At 31.7% G+C, this 20,581-nt stretch overlaps 2 protein-coding genes across 3 annotated transcripts in view; one reads left to right on the forward strand and one right to left on the reverse strand.

Annotated features, from left to right (window-relative positions):
• Positions 1 to 2,940: 2,940 nt before the first annotated feature.
• Positions 2,941 to 20,581, forward strand: part of LOC140433410 (uncharacterized) — a 29,082-nt gene continuing 11,441 nt past the window's right edge. For both annotated transcript variants that reach the window (XM_072521421.1, XM_072521422.1), the window contains exons 1-2: positions 2,941 to 3,079; positions 13,348 to 13,532. In XM_072521421.1, the coding sequence (XP_072377522.1) occupies positions 3,026 to 3,079; positions 13,348 to 13,532 (239 nt within the window). In that variant the 5' untranslated portion in view covers positions 2,941 to 3,025. The remainder of the gene's footprint in view (positions 3,080 to 13,347; positions 13,533 to 20,581) is intronic.
• Positions 3,818 to 7,227, reverse strand: LOC140433409 (uncharacterized). The gene is made up of 2 exons (XM_072521420.1): positions 6,993 to 7,227; positions 3,818 to 6,934 (listed from the first exon to the last, which is right to left on the reverse strand). Exons 1-2 carry the CDS (start codon positions 7,080 to 7,082, stop codon positions 4,625 to 4,627), a joined length of 2,400 nt encoding a protein of 799 aa, XP_072377521.1. The 5' UTR covers positions 7,083 to 7,227; the 3' UTR covers positions 3,818 to 4,624.

Raw genomic sequence — 20,581 nt, forward strand, 5'->3', positions numbered from 1 at the left:
TACTCTTTTTTTTACAGTTTAATGTATTTTAATTTATTTAAATTTCTCAATTATTAAGAGAATCTGACAACCTAGGTACTATCTGAATATTTGTCATTTTCGAATCCTCTACTGCTATTATTTAATCAATAACACCAATATCTCTTTTGTAAAACGTTAAATAATCCATTTTTTTAGTTATCAAGATTATGAAAACATTGAATGCCTAAACTAAGTAAAGAAAAAGAGGTAGAATACCAACTTTTATAATCTTTTAATAACAACTATTTAAAATATATTCTCAGAATATAACTCACTGTCGGTTTACTTAATCATCATCATCATCATCATTCAATCTTCGCTTATCCACTGCTGGACATAGATCTCCCTCATAATTTTCCATCTATTTCGATCTTGTGCCTCTTGCATCCAATTCCTATGACAACGTTTTAGATCGTCAGTCCAACGTGTTGGTGGACGACCTCTGCTTCGGTATGCATCATCTCTTAGTCTCCATTCCAGTATCCGCTTTGTCCATCTATTATCTGTCATTCGAGCCACGTGACCTGCCCAGTTCCATTTCAGTGTTGCTACTCTCTCTACTGCATCAGCCACTCCTGTTCTTTGTCGTAGCTGGCGATTTGGGATCTGGTCTCGTAGTGAAACGCCCAACATAGCACGCTCCATCGCCCTTTGACACACACGGATCTTTTGAACTGTTCTCCTTGTCATGGTCAACGTTTCGGCACCGTAAGTTAACACTGGCAAAACACACTGATTAAACGTTTTTCTTTTAAGGCATATTGGTATATCAGACGATTTGAAAATATGGTTCAGCTTGCCGAAGGCTGCCCAAGTCAGTCTTATACGACGGAGAAGCTCAACGGTTTGGTTATCTTTTCCTATGCGAATCTCATGACCTAGGTATTTATAGGCCATTACCTGGTCTATGGATCTTGTTCCTACGCATATATCTTCGCTGACTTCAAGATTTGTCATCATCTGGGTTTTAGATATATTTATCTTCAATCCCCCTTCTAGCGAGGAAAGGTAGAGCTGATTTAAAAGTTCTTTGGCCTCATCTATCCTATCAGCTATTAGTACAATATCATCTGCAAACCTTAGATGGCTAAGCTTTTCTCCGTTTATGTTTATGCCCTTGTCGGTCAGTTTTGCCCTTTTACATATATATTCCAAAAGCGTAGTGAACAGTTTCGGCGATATGGTGTCCCCCTGGCGTACTCCACGTTGTATCGGGAATTTCTGGGTTTGACGATCACCCACTCTAACACTGGCTGTTGCGTTTTGGTATATATGTTTAATTATATTTATATACCGATAGTCAATTCGGCATTCTGTCAAGGCTTCCAACATTTTTTGTTGATTTACGGTGTCGAATGCCTTTTCATAGTCGACAAATATTAAAGCTAGTGGTTTATTATATTCAGTGCATTTTTCTATAAGATTTTTTATTACCAGTAGGTGATCGTTTGTCGTCGTGATCGTTTGTTCCATAGCCTGTAAACCATTAAGGTTTACTTAATGTAAGCCCCTAAAATGTCTTTATCATTACAAAAATTAAAATGGTCGATTCTGGCTCAAATATTATATTCCCGCACTAAGTGTATAATCATACTCTTCGGTTTCATTAAATCTTTTAATACCGGGTCCATGTCTCTCACCAACAATAAACAACAATATTTAGGTTATATTTTTGATTTCGTCATTTCGTGATAACCTACAATATAATAACAAACTACAATAAACACAATTTATCTTCCAGATAACTTTTTATTCGGTACTATATTTGGCAAATAAATATTTTACATTTGATTTGTCAGATAGTCTGTCAAGTTTATTCATGTCAGTTGGTAGTTCAAATTTCTTTTCTAGGTGTCGCTAGGTGATTAAATCTAAACTAATATAAAGCTTTAAATTATTTTGTTTGTTAAATGTTATCTTAAAATTACAGCAAACAATATTATGGCAATTTTGCGAAAAAATTAATCGTATTATTAATTATATTAATATTTAATTAATATTATTAGTATTATTAATTAAACGTATTGTATCAAGAACAAAATATGATTGAAATGTCAGTTAGTAATTCAGATTTCTTGCCTAGGTGGTGCTATGAGTTATCCTACCTTACAAACAGTGTGAGTTGTCGTCCTAGCATTTAATATAGATAGATGACAAGATTTGTTCAATTAGATTTTTTAATTTTGGAAAATCAAACTCGAAAATATCAGATTAAGTTCAATTATCACGCATATGGGAAATGGGAAATGTGGGAAAAAAGCAATATTTTTGACTACGATAGAAGAGCATTCAGAGTTATTGGATAAATCGGGGTGTAAATTATTTTGTGGTACGTGTTTTGTAGGGTGAAGAAAAATTTCTAAATCCACATGTCACAGAGGCTCACAAGTTGGGATTTAGTACGTTCAAAAGTTATTTGGTTAAAAATAAATAAAAACCATACTGAGAATACGCAATTTTGTTACAGGCTGTAGAAAAGCCACTTTTGACATTACAACAAAAGAAAAATAGAGTAAAATGGGCAAAATAACATAGGACTGAACTTTTAAGCAGAAGAATGGACTGATGACTTTATATTTGAAGAGTGTGTAGGTATGGTATGGTAGATATGTCTGACAAGAAAAATGAAATTTCGTATATCGGTGATGATTTCGGGTAGTATTTACCATTTGAAGATGTAGGAAAACTATATTATTGAAGGAATTTTAGATAAAAAACTAATATTTGGACATTGTAGACTTTTAACGTTTGTGTCGGTGGGCGATTTAGCTTTCTTTAAAGTCATATAAAAGCAGCTATCTTCTATTATCGATCTTAATAGTATACCGGTATACATAATAAGTTTTGCACAGAGTAATTACTGACCTATATCATTTTAAAATGTTTTTTGGACCCTTTCCAATACCTGTAGAACAACAAGTAGTGTTTCTCTTAGACACTAACAGAAATAGATTGGCACATGAATTCTGTGTCAATATAAATATTTCAAAATACATCTATATTAATGGCTTCACGTAGAAATCGAAATAGATTTGAGGAGGAATTATTCCTGGAAGTGGTAAGTTTAAATTATAAAACTGTCGTGTACATTAGAGAGATGTGTTGCTAAAATTATTCAATATTCTTGTCGTGTGTTATTAGTGAACATTTTTGTAAGAACGAAGTTTTGTAGGAAGCAGGAAGTAACATAGTTTAGCAATGTTTTCTAACAACTGTTAAATTTTAATTAATATTAATCATTCAATCATCATAATCATTCAATGTATTTAATCGGAAATTATTCGAAAATAAAGTTTTAGAAATGTGTGTTCAATTACTTGTTAAGATTTAGGACGTCAATGGAATAATTAAGTTAAATTAGATAAAACTGGAAAAACCATACAAAGGATCAAAATTATCATTGCGCCATTGATTTGATAATATATATATATATATATATATATATATATATATATATATATATATATATATATATATATATATATATATATATATATTGTTGTGATCTGCTTTATGATGTTTTATTATTAATTAACACTAATTTAATTAGTCCAATTATTTAATTAATTAATTCACTAATTTATGCAGTCATACAAATCAATTACTATTAAAAATTCTCAGGGTGCCTTCTTAATTTTACTTTAATCAGTTTACTTTATATATCTCTTCTAGTGGGTTCAGTATCTCCTAGTTGCTCATAATCGGGATAGAACAGGAAACGGAACTAACATTAAAACAACATAACGCACCCTTAGTATTAAAAGGGCACATCTCGAAAATCGTTACTTTTGGGAAAACGAGATTAAAGATTAAGCAACTTCATCGTTTTCATTTACTCACCTATAACATTTTAATTTGAAAAGATAGATAAATAAAAATCTAGGTATACAATTTACAGTATTTGTACTCTATAATGGATAATCGAAATATTACAAAAAAAAATAATTTAATTAAAAAAAAACGTTTCAAAAAATCTCTCCCAAGATAGGCCCCTCTCCCACTAAATTTCTTTAAATTTTGAAGGCATCTTACGAATTAAGCCTTTTAATGATTAAATATACACTATGTTTTTAAGTTACAAATCTAAATATGGCTGTGTAATAATAATGTTTAACTACTTTCAATGATAAAAGTGCCTCTTGTAAAGGAATTAATAAAACATTAAATCGTAAAAGATTAACAAAAAATAACTTTATTCTTAAAAACCTTAAAAAGTAATAGGCATTTAGCATACAAATCCAATAACAAAAACTATAACACTCTTTTTAGGGCAGTCATATAAAAAAAACCAGAATTGTCATAACGTTTATAATGTAACACAAAACTAAAATAGTTCTCACAAAAAATTACTGAATTTACTAGACAAAAAAATTAACAAATTTTCTCAACATAAAATCATTCTTCTTTTGTGCGAGCGCTTAAGATCTATCATAATCATTTTTTACAATCAGTCGTGTTTGAATAGAATAGAATAGCTAACGACTAGAATAGTAGCTAAAGAACTATGAAATATAAAATAGCCAGCAGGCTTAAGTTTTAAGTAATAGTCATAAAACATTTCAAAAATAAAACAAAGTATTAAAAATTTACAATTAGAAAACAGTTACATTAACATATTATTATAGTAACAGGCATGATAAGGGTCAATAAGTCTCTTAGAAATTAATTCTTTGAGATCCTGTTTCTTATTTAAACTCAACTCAAATGGCGCACTATAAACTGTTTTGATGGATATTTCTTCATTATCCAACATTTTCTTTCTTTTGTTTCTAACATTTATTTGTTTAAACGCGTCTTTGTATGATGTTTTATATTGAAAAGAGAATGGGTTCCCTTTCGTAAATTTCATAACTTTGATGTGATTCCATACGATGGTATTCTTCTCTTCGTCAACGTTGAAATTATATCCCCACTTGACTTGTAAATCTTTCAAGTCGTAAAAGAAATCATGATTCAAAGTATGAACGATAAAAGGTTTCCCCGTTTTCCTAGCTCTCTGAATTGCGGTGGTGTATTGAAGTGGTGTAAAGATTGGACCAGCTTTTAAATCTCTTGATATTTGTTTCTGTATCAGCATGTGTACATTGTCGGCTTCATTTTGCGTATGACCTTTTATAAGGAATTTGTGAGTTATGCCCTTTAAGTTTTTTATAGTAGTGACTGCAAACATGTATAAAGAAGCTATGTATTTATTTTTGTTTTGGCCACAACAATTATCTGTTACAAATGTTACGTTAACTTCATGTTCACCTGCATCCTCACAAACCTTCTTTAAAAAGTCTAAAACGCAACTTCCAATCTCCACTGCACCTCTTTTTCCTTGGGTCTCATCCCAGAAATAGCAATGCACGTCACCATAGCTTTTAAAATCGTTTTTATTCTCTGGTAATTTATTTAACACAGTCAAAGTAAAGTTGTAGCTATTCAATTTGGATTTATAATAAAACGATGATGTTTCTCCATTGGGACTTTGCATTATCGCTTGAACATCGTAGCAAACGCATAAATTATATTTGTCAAGAGTCATTCTATCATTCTTTTTTTCTGCTCGGCTTAATTCCTTTTCTTCTAGGTGAGTATCATATTTGACTTTGAGAGCAAGCCTTTGATCAGCAGAAGAGTTTTTATACTGTAAACAAAGATCGCATTGATCTTTCTTGGGTTGAAAAAAACCCAAATTAAAATGGGTAGTAAAAATCTCATAAAACAAATGAAACTTTCCAGGATCTCGGGAATTATTCTTCTGTTTTTCTTGAAAGTCTCTAAACAAGTCAGTAATACTTTTCGATCCACTTATGAACTCTCTTGAGGTCGACGCTCTTAAATAATGCGATTCAATTCGTGGTATTAGATTGATAAATCTAATGATATCTTCTTTCAGATTGTCATCCACGCGTCTATGACTATTATGTTTGCCTCTTCTATCTTCTTCAACAGAATTGCAATTGTTAGTCTTATATCTTACTGTGCGAATCATTTTACTTGTTATTCCCAACGTATTGATAAAAAATGTTTTGCAGACTCTGATTTTGGCGTTATCATCGTACAAGTAGAAAGCAGCATTTGGTGCTCTGGGATGTTGAGCGTTTGAATACTTATATTTAGGTTCAACTATAGCCATTCTTGCTTTTATAAACATACGCTGTAACTGCAAATCTCCTAGTGCCCAAAAACATTTAAAATGTTGAAGTCTTTTAGCCTCATCAAAATTTTCGCTGCACTTCAGTCTGCATTTCTGATTGCATGGACTCTTCATTTGACGCGCAGGAACAACGTTTTTAGTCTTAGTAGAAATGTATTGTTCTCCTGCATTTCGTTTTATCTTTTGGTCATTTTGCTTCCATTTAGTAGGATCAGCTTTACGTTTCTTCGATCTCCTGGGCGATGTTGCAACTACTTCAGAAGTACCATCATCAGAGGAACTTGAAGATGAGCTTGGCGAACATTTTCTACCTTGATGTTCATTATAAGTGGGATCATTGTCACTAATATCAGCATCACTCTCTTCTGAATTCATTGGCGATATACGGTAAGGTACAGCTGGAGTTCGTGGTGTTAAAATTACGGATTCTAGTATTGAAGGTGAAGTAGTTCTAGATGATAAAGACTGAGGCTGGGCTTCAATTTCTTTACCTTTTAGGATATGGGAAACAAATCGTCCTTGTTCCAGTGAACAACATCGAGAGGAATAGCTGCTGCTAGAAGATGACGAACTGCTACTGTTGACGCTAGAAGATGAACTGGAACTACTAGATGACAACCTCGACGAACGTTTTGATGTTGTTGCAGTAACAGTGTTAGTCTCAACCAAAGAATTATTTTGTAATGGCAGAGTATTATCGGCTATTTCTTGTTGCTTTAAAAAGTTTTCTGATGAACTTAAAGGGATGTTCTCTTTTTCTTCATTGCTGACCTAAAAATGCAAAATAATATGTAAGTAGTTTATATATGTTAGTAAATTATAAACTTACGTTTGGGTCCTTATCGCAACTGTTTTCCCATTCATCAGGTAGATGTGAAACATTAAGAAGGTTTATAATTCTTCGCGATCGTGATGACATATTTCTTCAATTTTTTTGCAATGTATCTGTAAGAGGTTAAGATATAGTTACCCTCTTATTTAATACTTGTTAGTACATAAAATAATAACAATAATTAAGGCCTTAATACCGAAAAACTTTGTAGTTTATGGACACAACTAAGAAACTCGTTGAAATATTTTAGTATTACAAGGATTTAACTTTCAATGATATTCTAATCAAACAGATATTTTTGTAATAACAAGAATCCTTTAGATATAGTTCCAAAAATCATACAATAATTTTAGTAATATAAAGAACTTTTTTTAAATAAACCCATAAATTTTCGGAAGTTTTAGTAATATACAGCATTTAATCTTAATGTGCCTTTATAAAACAAAAAATATAAAACAACACGTACCTCAAGTTTTGTAATAGAAGGGCTCAACTCGTAATGAGAGCGCTCACTAACACACCTACTACAACAGACATCGGCACCTTACTGAATGGGTCTATCTCGCGGGAAGATGTGTTGGCGGAGAGGGGAGTACGAAAGGGTCACATTATATCAGGACTTGCTTTATATTCTCCGTTTTCAATTTCTGTCGAGGCCAAGTTGTAGTACTAGTAGTTTTATGCCCATTTATGCCAAAAACTCAGAAACCCTAATTTTCGAGATGTGCCCTTTTAATACTAAGGGTGCGATAAATATGCACACAAATTATAATTATTTTCAATAAGCAATACGATGAATATTAATAAATAACTTTTGTGGGCAATTATCTTACCCAACAAACTTCTATACTCTAAATTTAATTTTAATTACAAACTATCTATTGATATGTTTTATAATAATATCTACAAAAAAAAATGACCATATAAAAATATAATTTATTCACAAAAAATTAACTCTTTGAAACTTGGAATCTTAGTTCGCATGCTTATATTTGATTTTATCTTTAGAATATCTTAACGTTTTCTTTTATTCAAATTATTTGACTGACCTTTCTTTTTTTTACACCAATGATGTCTCCTCTCGATCAAACCACAGTTCCTTCCTTGATTGATTATGTCCGGCTACCATCAAATCTTTCCCGTTCTCAGCATCGATCCAAACCGCATACCAGCAAACTACTCCTCCGAAAACACAAGCCCAAGCCTCTTTTGACCGGTACTCTTTATTCACAAATTCTCCTTTCTTTCTCAATTATATCTCGTGGACTATGCAGACTAAAAAGAGGTATTAATCTTCTCGATTTTGATCTGCTCTCAGCTTCCACCTTTTTCACTAACAAACGAAAACACTGGTACTCAGATTGACTACACGAAAACACGTCTTCTCTTCTGGTCTGCCCAGATCTCTCAGATAAATCTTTTCAATCTCCCCAGATAACCTTCTCAACTCTCTCATTCCCCATCATTCCTTTTTAACCAATCATAAGCATTCATCTTTCCCCCTTATTTTTGATTTAGAAAATTTCCAACATAATATTTAAAACAAATAAACTACTTTCACTCAAATTACTTTTCAGAAACCATTAAGAATTTTGCCTTTTTCAACAGAAATAAGTTTCCAAATTCTTGTTATCTCATATCTAAATCTAATTCTTATCTTATAAGAAAGTAATATCTCTAATATTACTTTCGAAAAATGCCCACCGCAAAATACAATTACAAGTTTATTCGTAAATCTATAAAATTATACGGGTTCCATTGTCCTTTCCCTATTCACTCAGTCTTTCAAGGAAAAACTGTTCCGTCACGGAACAATGTCTTCTCTTATTCTAACTATTACAAATAAGTACAGGGTTGTATTTTAACTTATATGCCCGCGGTATATTAAAATAATAAAAAAACCCATTATTCTATTTCTGATTGATAAACTGATCCATAACAATATATATATATATATATATATATATATATATATATATATATATATATATATATATACACCTATATATATACCTATATATAATATATATACATATATATATATATATATATATATATATATATTGATATGATTGGTGTTTAAAGAAAATAATTTATAAGTTATATACTAGATAATTTTAGATATAACAAGTATTTGGTTATTTTAAGAAGTTATATACTAGAGAATTTAATAAAAATATATTTATGTGAGGGCATTTTTAAGAAATTAGCATATAAAAAGTATTTTTTTAGTAATTATGATGTTGTAGATATATTTAAGTGAGCCATGTGACTAGGCAACCAGATATACATACTCTGAAGTGACGTTTAAGAATAATTACAAATTTAAAGTGGGGTTATAATGATAATATGTTGTTTAAAATGTGTAATTTATTAAATTAAAATGTTTAATTTATATAAGTTACTGATTTAAATGTATACTCTGATCTGAAAAGCCTAAATGCCAACAAAATTCTCGATAGATAAGTAAGGAATTCTCTAGATCGCCGGAGATGGCTTTGTTTGCGAAATGGTTTGTTCCAGAAAATTCAGACATGTATTTAATAGAACAAATGGAACATGATTTCTTACCAGATGGTTCTGGAACATCCAAAAAGATATAAATACCCGGTGATTTGGATTCAAAGTCAGTCAGAAAGTTTAAGTCAAGCAGTCAGAAAGTTTAAGTCAAGCAGTCAGAAAGTTTAAGTCAAGCAGTCAGAAAGTTTAGTAAGAAAGTCGATTCAGTTAGTTATGAGTTTTTTAGTATGAAAATTAGTTAGAGGCAGTCAATCAGTTACAATTGTTCAATATAGTGAGTTAAATAAATATTAAGAAACAGTATAAAGAAAATAATATTGAAGATTAAAAATTATGTTATGTATAAATGATGATAATGGAAGAAGTATTAATTGAATATTAAAATTAAATAATATTTTGGTGATTGGATATTGATATATTGAAAAGAAGAATAAAAATAAATGCTGTTGCTGGTTTGCTTGGTGGTTTATAAATGCTGTGAAGAAAAATATCTTAAATTGGTGGAAGCTGATAATTGGAAAAAGTAATTTCACAAAAACAGGGATAACCGAAGCTGAGAAGAAGACATTTGAGTGGTGATTATAATCTATATAGTGGAAAACAGTTCATTTAGGCATTCAGTGACAGAAAGGTACAAAATTTTGTTAATATAATTTAGTTAGTGTCATAACAATTTCAATTTTGAAGATATTTTGTTTAAATTTTACATTGTCTATAGAATTTAATTAGTTTCATAAGAATTTCAATTTAAAGATAGTTTATTTTAAATTTACATTGGCTAGGTTAGATATATATGTGTGTTTCATAATAGATATAATAAAGATAATTTAAAAAAGTACTTACAAACTAATTCTTTGAGAACCGCGATAAAAACCCTATATTATTAAAAAATACTCATTGCTCATCATTCAAACAAACAATACATAATAACAATATATATATATATATATATATATATATATATATATATATATATATATATATATATATATATATATATATATATATATACATTAAAACATTTATACATTCATTTTGATTCTTTCATCTGCTAGTGCATTCGATGAGCATATTATATTGTGGCGATCTTTAGTTTTAATAGTCAAAATTAAGCTATTGCACTCATTTCATACTGCCGAATACTAATATTTTTCTTGACTTATTTTTCATATTTTTCATTGCTTATCTATTGCTTGTTATTCATTTTTGTTGTTGGGTAAATTGCCCGCTTTATCTTCATACATCCGCCCCTTCTATCGTTATATAAGTTATGGTTTCATTGCTTTACGTGACAAGGCACGCTTCGATAGCCTACTGATTCACAATTTATTTAACTACGTTTACAAATTTTACATTTGTTTGTAGCAAGTCAATTATATGTATAAGTAAAAAAGATAATATATAACATACACAAAATACAATAGGAGATGAAAATACATTAATGCACATAACATAAAATAAAACATAAAATATACAAAATAAGACATATACCAACATGGTGAGTACATCCATATTCATGTTACTGCCTTAAAGTGATCAAAGTATTTACTAACAGAGTAAAAAGCAAATCTCAAAAGGTATCTTTTCAGACTTACTTTAAATTTGTAGTCAATTGAGTTTTTTTTTTGTGATTTACTCAAACGATACTTAACTGTTCTGATGTTATTTGCACCTCGTGTGTAAGTCAGAGTGTTTAATTAAAGTATCAGAGTTTTTATCTATTTCTACATTAACGCTGTATAGCCATACTGTTGGCAAGGGCATTATCTTATATTCAATAAACAATGGTTTGCAAGATTCCAAATAGCTAACTTTTGCAATTATTCTTATTGATTTTTTTTGCAATTTAAATATTGTTAGGGCATTGCAAGAGTTTCCCCACAGAATAACACCATAGCTTAAAAATGAATGAAAAAGAGAAAAGTACGTTATTTTCAAGGTATTAACACTTACAACAAATTTTAATTGTCTGAGTAAAAATAAGGTACTAGAAAATTTACCTTTGAGATGGTCAATATGGTTATACCAAGTCAATGTGTTGTCAACTGTTATGCCCAACAATTTGATATTATTTTGAACACTCACATAGAAGGTGGACGAAAAAATTAAATTTTGAGTTTTGTTATTTAGTTTAAGTTTATTTGCTAAGAACCATGATTGTGCATTGGAATTTACATACTCAGACGTGGTTTCTAAAACTGAACGATTTTTATCAGAAAAAACAAAAGTAGTGCCATCTGCAAATAAAACTGTTTTAAATGGAGCCATGAAATTGGGCAAGTCATTAACATAGATTATAAACAATAGAGGACCCAGTACTGATCCTTGTGAAACTCCATGTTTTATCTGCTTAAATACAGAGAGACAATTTCCGTACTTGACTGCTTGGTATCTATCCTTTAGATACGATGAAATTAGTTCCAAAGGAGTACCTCTTATACCGTAAAAATGCTGTTTTTTAGCAAAATATCATGAGAAACAATATGAGAAATAAAGATACTGGTAATTTATCTCGTATGATTCTGACCAATCTTTTCTTTCTTTCTTTTTATACTCATTTATTCTTGTTGTTAATCTTACTGGTTTTTTAGGATCTTATGTCTTTCTTTGTGTATGAGTGGTTTTTTAGCTATTCTACGAAGTACCTTTATTTCTGTTGTTTCCGGTAGTCATTTAGTTTTTGGCGTTTCTGGTCTAATTTTTTCATTATAAGTCATAATCCAGTGAGGTTGACGATAAAAAGGCCTAACTTTGAGTGGCTGGCTGCCCCAAATTTTATTGTTTTAACCTTTAGGGAGTCAATAGGAGTATTAATATTTAAAATCGAGACTGAATCCAACAGTTGCGTTAGCCGCCATCTTGAAAAAAAAAAGAACCGTGTTTGCTCAATAACTCCGCCATTTTCAACTCCTCGACAAAAATGGTAATGACTAAAATTGTTGCAAATAGGATTTCCTACAATTTCTTTTTTCAACTCTGCCTGCAGTTTTGTTGGGTGGTTTGAGTATCTCGACAGAACTTGTGCCGGTCCCAAGCCCGGATAAAGGAGAAGGGGGTCTACAGCCAGGTTAGCATCCTACTGATACACTTTAAAACCATACAGCTTATAGAAACAGGATTATGCCTCGGAACAGGAAATATCATTACTACGACTAATTCGAGAAAGAGGACAACGAATTTATGGAAAACGAGACATAACAAAACTGAACATGTAAATAAAATTTATGTCAATACAATTTTGTGCTCAATTTTTACTATTGAAAAAACTCATTTTTTTTTAAATTTTTATGTCGGTAATAATCGGTGCGTCGAAGAATTCAGGTTTGTATGACCATAACTGCTACTTGTGAACAAGAATCGGCTACACTGTACGGCATCTTGTGGTTACGTCTGCTATAGAGAAGCACAAATAAATGTACTAATTAAACATTCTATGATTTCTAATGAGAAAACGCAAATTAAACATGTAGTTTTCGGGGGCCGCTGATTACATTTAAATTTAAGGACATTCGGCGTTTAAACGATGAAATCACTCTTCCAAATAGTAAAATTTTAATATACATATTTGGTTTTTGTTAAATTTAATAGTCATTCTCCGACTACCGATTACATTGGGAAATATTTCGCTCACTATGTGCAGAGTTTCTTGTCTATCACCGTTCCCCTACTAAAACTAAAACTACGTGGTTTAATTAGATATTCTGAATATTGCGTATGGTACTTTATATGGTCCATATTTTTTAATAAATTAATCAGTTTAATATGATTATGAGTTATTGAGTTATGAGTATAATTTCACACTTTCCAATAGCTTTTTTTTTTAATATTTCAGGACAGACACTATTTTAATTATGATATAGGCACAAATGAAGATCCATTACTAGCGTACGGCGTTTTAAGAGCACTTATAGAAGAAGACTATGATAAAGTCAAATCTTTAGTCAGAAGGGGAAAATCAGTGAATATAAATGATAGTTCTGGAAATACACCCTTACATATAGCTGTTTTAAAAGATAAGTAAGTATAAATTTAAATCTAGGGAATCTTTAATCAACATACAGAGTTAACTTTAAAAATATTTTACCTAGTTTCATCCATAGTGTTCATTGAAGATATATTTGTTTATAAGAGGTACTATATTCTATAAATTATTTAAATGAGCCCCAAGTGTTGACTTTTTAGAGACGTTTTACAAAAGATGCACAAGAAAAAATGTTTCAACAATGTTTTAACAATAAATCTTCAGCAAAGGTTTTCGATTACTTGTCCTCCAGATTTGAACCATATTGCATTCGTTTTAATATCGCTGAACGGATAGATACGGTTAAAATATTCTAAATATTTCTAATATTTTCTGCGTGGTATTCGCAGCTGTCCCCAATGGTTGATGACCAATATGGTTCCCAGCGAAGAGATACAGATCAATAACAACAAGGTAGAATTAATCGATAAATACACATACTTGGGTCATGAAATTAGAATAACCAGAGATAACCAAACCTGCGAGCTAAATAGACGAATCACGTTGGGATGGGCGGCATATGGAAGGATGAGAGACATTTTTAAAACAAATACCCCAATTCACCTGAAAAGGAAGGCATTTAACCAATGCATCTTACCAGTCTTGACCTACGGAGCAGAGACCCTAACTTTAACGAAAGCTACTGCCGAAAAACTGAGGGTAACACAAAGGCGAATGGAGAGATCAATGTTGGGCCTGACCTTGAAAGATCGCGTGAGAAATGAGGAGATACGCCGACGAACTGGCGTAGACGATATTATACTGCGAATCGATAAACAAAAGTGGAGGTGGGCTGGACATGTTGCTAGAATGGAAGACGGAAGATGGACGAAGAGATTATTGGAGTGGAGACCAAGAACCGACAAGCGAAGTCGAGGCAGACCACCCACCCAATGGACCGACGACCTAAGGAGAATAGAAACAAACTGGATTACAGCAGCTAGAGATAGAGAGAACTGGAGACGTTTGGAGGAGGCCAATATCCAACAATGGATGTGAAAATGAGGCTGGATGATGATGATAATGATGATTCGCAGCTTTCAAAAATTCTCGTTCATTTAACACAAAATAATCGGTCTTTTTCCTTACTCGATCTGTTGACCACTTGTAGGTTGAATGGTCAAGTATATTATTTTGTGTACAACAGAATAATACAAGTTTTCAGTTACATGCAATTCTTATTACCATGCATCTCCTGAATGATCCTGAAGATACCATGGACAAACAAAGTCACCAATGAAGGAGTACTACGGAGGATGAACACAATCGCGGATTTGGTTAACATCGTGAAGTGACGTAAGCTGCAGTACTTGGGACATATAAAGTTAAATCAAGGCAGATATGAGCTACTCCAATGCATTTTGAAAGGTAAAGGGCCTCAGGACGAAGAAGAATATCCTGGCTTGCGAGGACTATAGCAAGCAACAAAGTCATCATAGCCAGAATGATCGCCACCGTTCGGAACGGACAGGCACCCTAAGAAGAATGCATCTCATTACCATGCAATTGAAAAGAATTGCCATTAATTCTATCATCCATCCAGCCATTTCTATTTCTGAATCCGACAAAGAGAAAATTAGAGAGAACTTTCCTGTCTTCAAGAAGGTGTTACCGAAATGTTATTTTTCAGTTTCATATGTTCCAAAAAATGTTTTCGGTTTTTGATTTAAAAATCATCTAAATCCTTTTATGCAGTCTTGTGCATATAACGGGTATCCTACTCCTCCTTCACCTGTCCCGTTTCTTTATCTGTTGTATATTTGACCAATCACAGACAGAATAAGCAAGATTATAAATTAAATCAAGAGCACAATTTTTATTGTTTTATAAAATATTTCTATTTATATATTTGACGAATCAGCGTCGAACCAAATAAATCTTTAAACATTATAGATTATAAAAATAAAATGTAGATCGTAAAAAAATTCCAATAGATAATTTTTCAAGGCAAATATTAATAATTGATTTACCAGCAGTCGTATTGTTATAAGATAGCGATATAATTACTATAGCTCCGTTTTAAAAAATGTTTCACGTAGAGGTGACGTTTAGAAATCATATGTGTTGACATTGATTCATCAGTGTTGTAATGACGCAATCGACGATTTTTTTAAATACAAACCGAGGTCACGGGACACCTCTTTTAAAAGGTCTCAAATCTTGCAAAATAAAATGCATTTTTAAATGGCGATGGTGTTGGATATTTTGGAGGAGTGACAAAATAGGTTTTAGCAGAATTTATGAGAGATTAATTTTTCAGAAATCATGAACTATTTTGCGGCATGTAGCTTTGACAGATCGGAATATAGCAACATCAAGCGGCTGCATGATATGTATGTAATTTGGAACAAGTGCTACCAAAACAATTCCATTTGCACGACAAAATTCATCCAATGCCAGAGATATATGGCTAACATGTTCATCCAAAAATAACAGGACAGATCGCTTAATGTTTTTTTCGTCCAACCATTTATTAAAACAGTTTGCGACATACTCATAAAACATTTCTGTATTCATCATCTACTTTCATTATATCCGATATTACAACCTATTGGCATAGTTGGAACTAAATTTTTTGGTAGTCTTGTATAGGGAAACAAAACCATTGGTGGTGGGATACCTCCACTAGAGGATATGGTTGTTAATACCGTCAGACATTCTTTTTCGTTGTTAGCAGTTCTATTATATACAGTTTTAGACCCCCTTTAAACTAACACTTGTTTATAATGTCGAACAATGAAAAAGGCTGTCTTGTTGCAGTTAAATGTATATTCAGGTTGGATCTTTAAACACATCTTTGATGCGGTTTGAACTAAAATAATCATATACTTTTTTAAACCAATTTCTTATCCTTTCCTCTGTAACGAAGGAACGGCTAGCTGCCATATTTAGCGATACACGAGGTCTTACTTCCGGATGCTGGGTTAGGAAATGTTAGTAGCATCTATTTCCAGAAATTCCATTCTTAAATAGATTGGCTCACTTTAGATTTTTAATAAGCACTGCTACGGTGTTAATAAGCTGATTGCGTGTCACGGAACAATCCCCAACAGCCAAAAACAATATCTATTTTACTATTAGTTTTTCCTCATCACTAGTTAAATCTGGTTGTCTTCCAATATTTTCGAGCACGTATTTCTGCATTCTTTTATCTCTCAATCTACTTTTTGGTATATATCTTGATGCTTTATAGGCAGACATGCCAGTGTTCATGTCATTCAAGGTCCGATCCAGTAGATCTTATGAATATTTTTTTCTTTGCATTGGCTTAGGCTTTAGTTCTGACCATGATTCTAGAAAAAATATTTAAATGTGAATAATTGAGTCTTTTTTGTAGATACCATGTCACGCTAAATTTGGTTTAGGCCGAAATTAGAGCACATGCGAAATATAATAAAATCTAATACCACACAGAATAAAATAAAATTATTTTAATGTTTTTTTTTGTAAATGATTAATTGTCAGACTATATAGTTTAACTTGAATAAGTTACAACAAAAATTTTTTTGGGAACACATTTGAGATTTTTTAAATTTTTTTCCAGTAGAAATAACCACCTGACTTTCATAGTTATAAACTTCCTTTTTTACTTTTATAGAAAAAAAAGTATGGAACGGAATTTGATTGTACGTTTTTGTTAATATTTTTTCAAAAGAATACTTACTTACTTACTTACTTAATCAGTAGACCCATTTGTACCTTTCGGTGTTGGGCCGTTTAAAATACAATTCATTACATTACACTATTTGACGGTCTTCTGAGGTGTCCTAGCTCTTAACGAACTTTCTCCATTCCTTCCTATTGGATGCCATCTGTGTTGCTTCCTGCCAAGTCTTACCCTTACTCTGTAGTATCTGCGAGATGTCACTGTTCCATTCTTTAATGGGTCTTCCTCTTCTGTTCTTCCCTATTGGTTTGGCGTCCCACACTCTTTTAACTTGTCTATTATTGTCCATCCGGGTTAGATGTCCGAACCATGCCAATTTTTTCTCTTTGATTGTCTCGAGTATCGGTTTGATTTTGAGTCTTTCTCTTATTTCTTCATTTCTGATTCTATCAGTTCTTTTTACTCCTATCGTTCTTCTGAGGTATTTCATCTCTGCTGCCTGAATTCTGCTCTGATGTCTTTTGTTTAATATCCAATTTTCTGCTCCATATGTCACTGTAGGTCTATATATTGTTTTGTATATTGTCATCTTGGTCTTTGTTGATATTTCTTTGTTATTAAGGAATCCTCTATTTAGTGCTTGGAATAGTTTTCCTGTGTTTTCCATTCTGTTGTTAAGGTCATCCTCGATGTCTCCTTTGTTGTTGATTACTGTTCCTAAGTATTTGTATGAATTTGTCTGTATTATTTTTTGTTGGTCTATCATTACTTCTATTTGATCTTCCGTCCCTTGTTTCCTTGATATTTTCATTATTTGAGTCTTCTCTTTGTTTACGTTTAGGTTGTATTTGCTTGCTTCTAGGTTCCATTTCTCTAAGTTGTATTTCAGTTTTTCTGCAGTTTCCGCAATTAATACTATGTCGTCTGCAAATATATACATCTCAGCATTTATCATTTGCATTCTGTTCCAACCGATGCAGTATTTCTTGAATGTTTTCTTACATTCTTTCACTATCTCATCTATAACATTTATGAATAGTAGTGGGCTGAGACTTCCCCCTTGTCTAACTCCTTGGGTTGTTTCGAATGGTTCTGACTGTATATTTAACATTCTTACTGTATTTGTTGTTTTCATGTATATACTCTTTGTTGCTTCTATCAGTTCTTCACTTACTTGTTTCTTCTTTAGACTTTCCCATATATCTTTTCTTTTGACTGAGTCGAATGCTTTTTCCATGTCTATAAAACTCAGATGTATTTCTTTATTTTTCTTTAAGGCTTTTTCTATTACTTGTTGCATGGTGAATATATGGTCTTGTGTGTTGTGTCCTTTCCTGAATCCACTTTGTACATCCTCTAATTTATGTTCTATTTCTTTTCTAATTTTCCTTTCTATTATGGTTTCGTATACTTTTGCTGCTACACATAGTAGTGATATACCTCTATAGTTCCTACAGTCTCTTGTGTTTCCTTTCTTGTATATAGGTATAATTACTGCATTTGTCCATTCTCTGGGTATTACTTTTCTCTTCCATATTAGGTTATATATGTATAACAATTTTTCTTTTGCTTTTACTCCTATATATTTCATCATTTCTGGTGCTACTTCATCGCTTCCTGGTGCTTTTCCAATCTTTATCTTTCTTATTGCTTTTTCCAGTTCTTCTTTTTCTATAGTTTCTGTATTTTCCGTGTTTTTCATGGATACTCTCCTGTTGTGGCTTTCCTTCTCCATTGTATTCGCTTGATTTCCATTCAGTATCAGCTGAAAATGTTCCCTCCATCTTTCCATTATTGTCTTATCGTCGTTTATTATTGTTCCTTCCTTGTTCATTATTTGTTTCAGTTTCGTTTCTTTGTTGCTTCTTAGGTTTTTCAGTGTTCTGTAAAATAATTTTACGTTTTCTGTGCTGTTTTCTTCCATTTTTCCCCGAATTTTTCCCAACTTTTCTTTTTCTCTTTCTTAACTATCTCTTTAACTTTTGTTCTTTGTCTCTTATAATTTTCATATTTTTGTTGTGTTTTGTCTTGGATGTATTCTTTCCATAATTTCTTCTTTTCTTTTATTTCTCTTTTCACTTCATCGTTCCACCAAGATGTTCGTTTTCCTCTGTTGTTATTTCTTGTGGTTCCACATATTGATTTAGCTGTTTTTATCATCGCATTTTTAAATTTTCCCCATTCTTCTTCTATTGTTTCTGTTATTTCATGTTCATTATCCATCTCTTTCTCTAGTCCTTCTGAGTATCTTATTCTCGTTGTTTCTTCCCTTACTTTATAAATTTTTATTATTTCTTTGTGTTTTCTGTTTATGTTCTCATTTCTTTTTATTTCTTTTCTTTTGCTACTAAAATTGTGCCCTAATACCGACTTAATTTATTTTTGTAAATCCTACTTTGTTTTGGCCCAAAAACTAAAGTGTTTTATAAAAAATACAACTATTAACCATTTCTAATGAACAAACTACTGCATGTAGGTAAAAAAATAGTTTCTTTAATAATTTGCAAGCAAATATTGTAACCAATGAATTTCTCAATACAACTTACCTGAAACATTAAGAATTGACGACAGCTCTCGAACTGAGTGCGTCGCTTGATTAAATCAAACGGACTAAAACAAAAGCTAGAACATGTCACCCCACCATTTATACATAAAAAAATAGCCTAATAAATTTATCGCTAGGATACACACGCGCCGTAGTATTAAGTTTAGACAACTTAAACGTATTTACAAAATAATTTCAATTTTCTGAATAGGCTGGATTCACATCACGAATTTGTATAGACCGTTAATAGATAGTTTTATCTTATGTACTTAGTTAAGTAAAATGGAATTACAATAAATAAACTAAATTATGTTACGAAAGAATTTACTGCTCGTCTTTCTCATTGTACTATTGCTGAAGGTCGTCAATTTCAATATTTCTTAATAATTTTATTGTATATCACTAAAAATTTCTTATAAGTTAATTGCATTAATAAACCAACAGTTCTGGTTAACCTGGTAGAAATAAATATTCAAATAGTTGCATCGTTGCAAAAGCTATTAGGAGATATTTTAAGTGAGGTATCCCGTGACATCGGTTTGTATTTAAAAAAAATCGTCTATTGCGTCATTACGCCAACACTGATGACGTAATGTCCAATATAGCAATTGATGGGCTTTCAAAAATTAAACTTTACGTGTTTTAAGATTTTTTTGTCATGTTTAAGTCGTGTGTTTCTGAAATAATGAATTTATTCCATATTTTTGCATCACACTTAACTAATAGGAGAGCTCTGTGTACCTTGGGACACCTTGTACCTAGGGACAGAGATACATTTATAGGATTTTTAATATAAAAATGATTGCACGTCATTCAATATTTACGACGTCAGAGCCCCACAGCTTTGCCAAAACATCAGAATAAGTAGTAAAAGAGGAATTTTTAAAATGTCA

This window comes from Diabrotica undecimpunctata, chromosome 2 (assembly GCF_040954645.1).
Source record: "Diabrotica undecimpunctata isolate CICGRU chromosome 2, icDiaUnde3, whole genome shotgun sequence".
Taxonomy (NCBI): domain Eukaryota; kingdom Metazoa; phylum Arthropoda; class Insecta; order Coleoptera; family Chrysomelidae; genus Diabrotica; species Diabrotica undecimpunctata.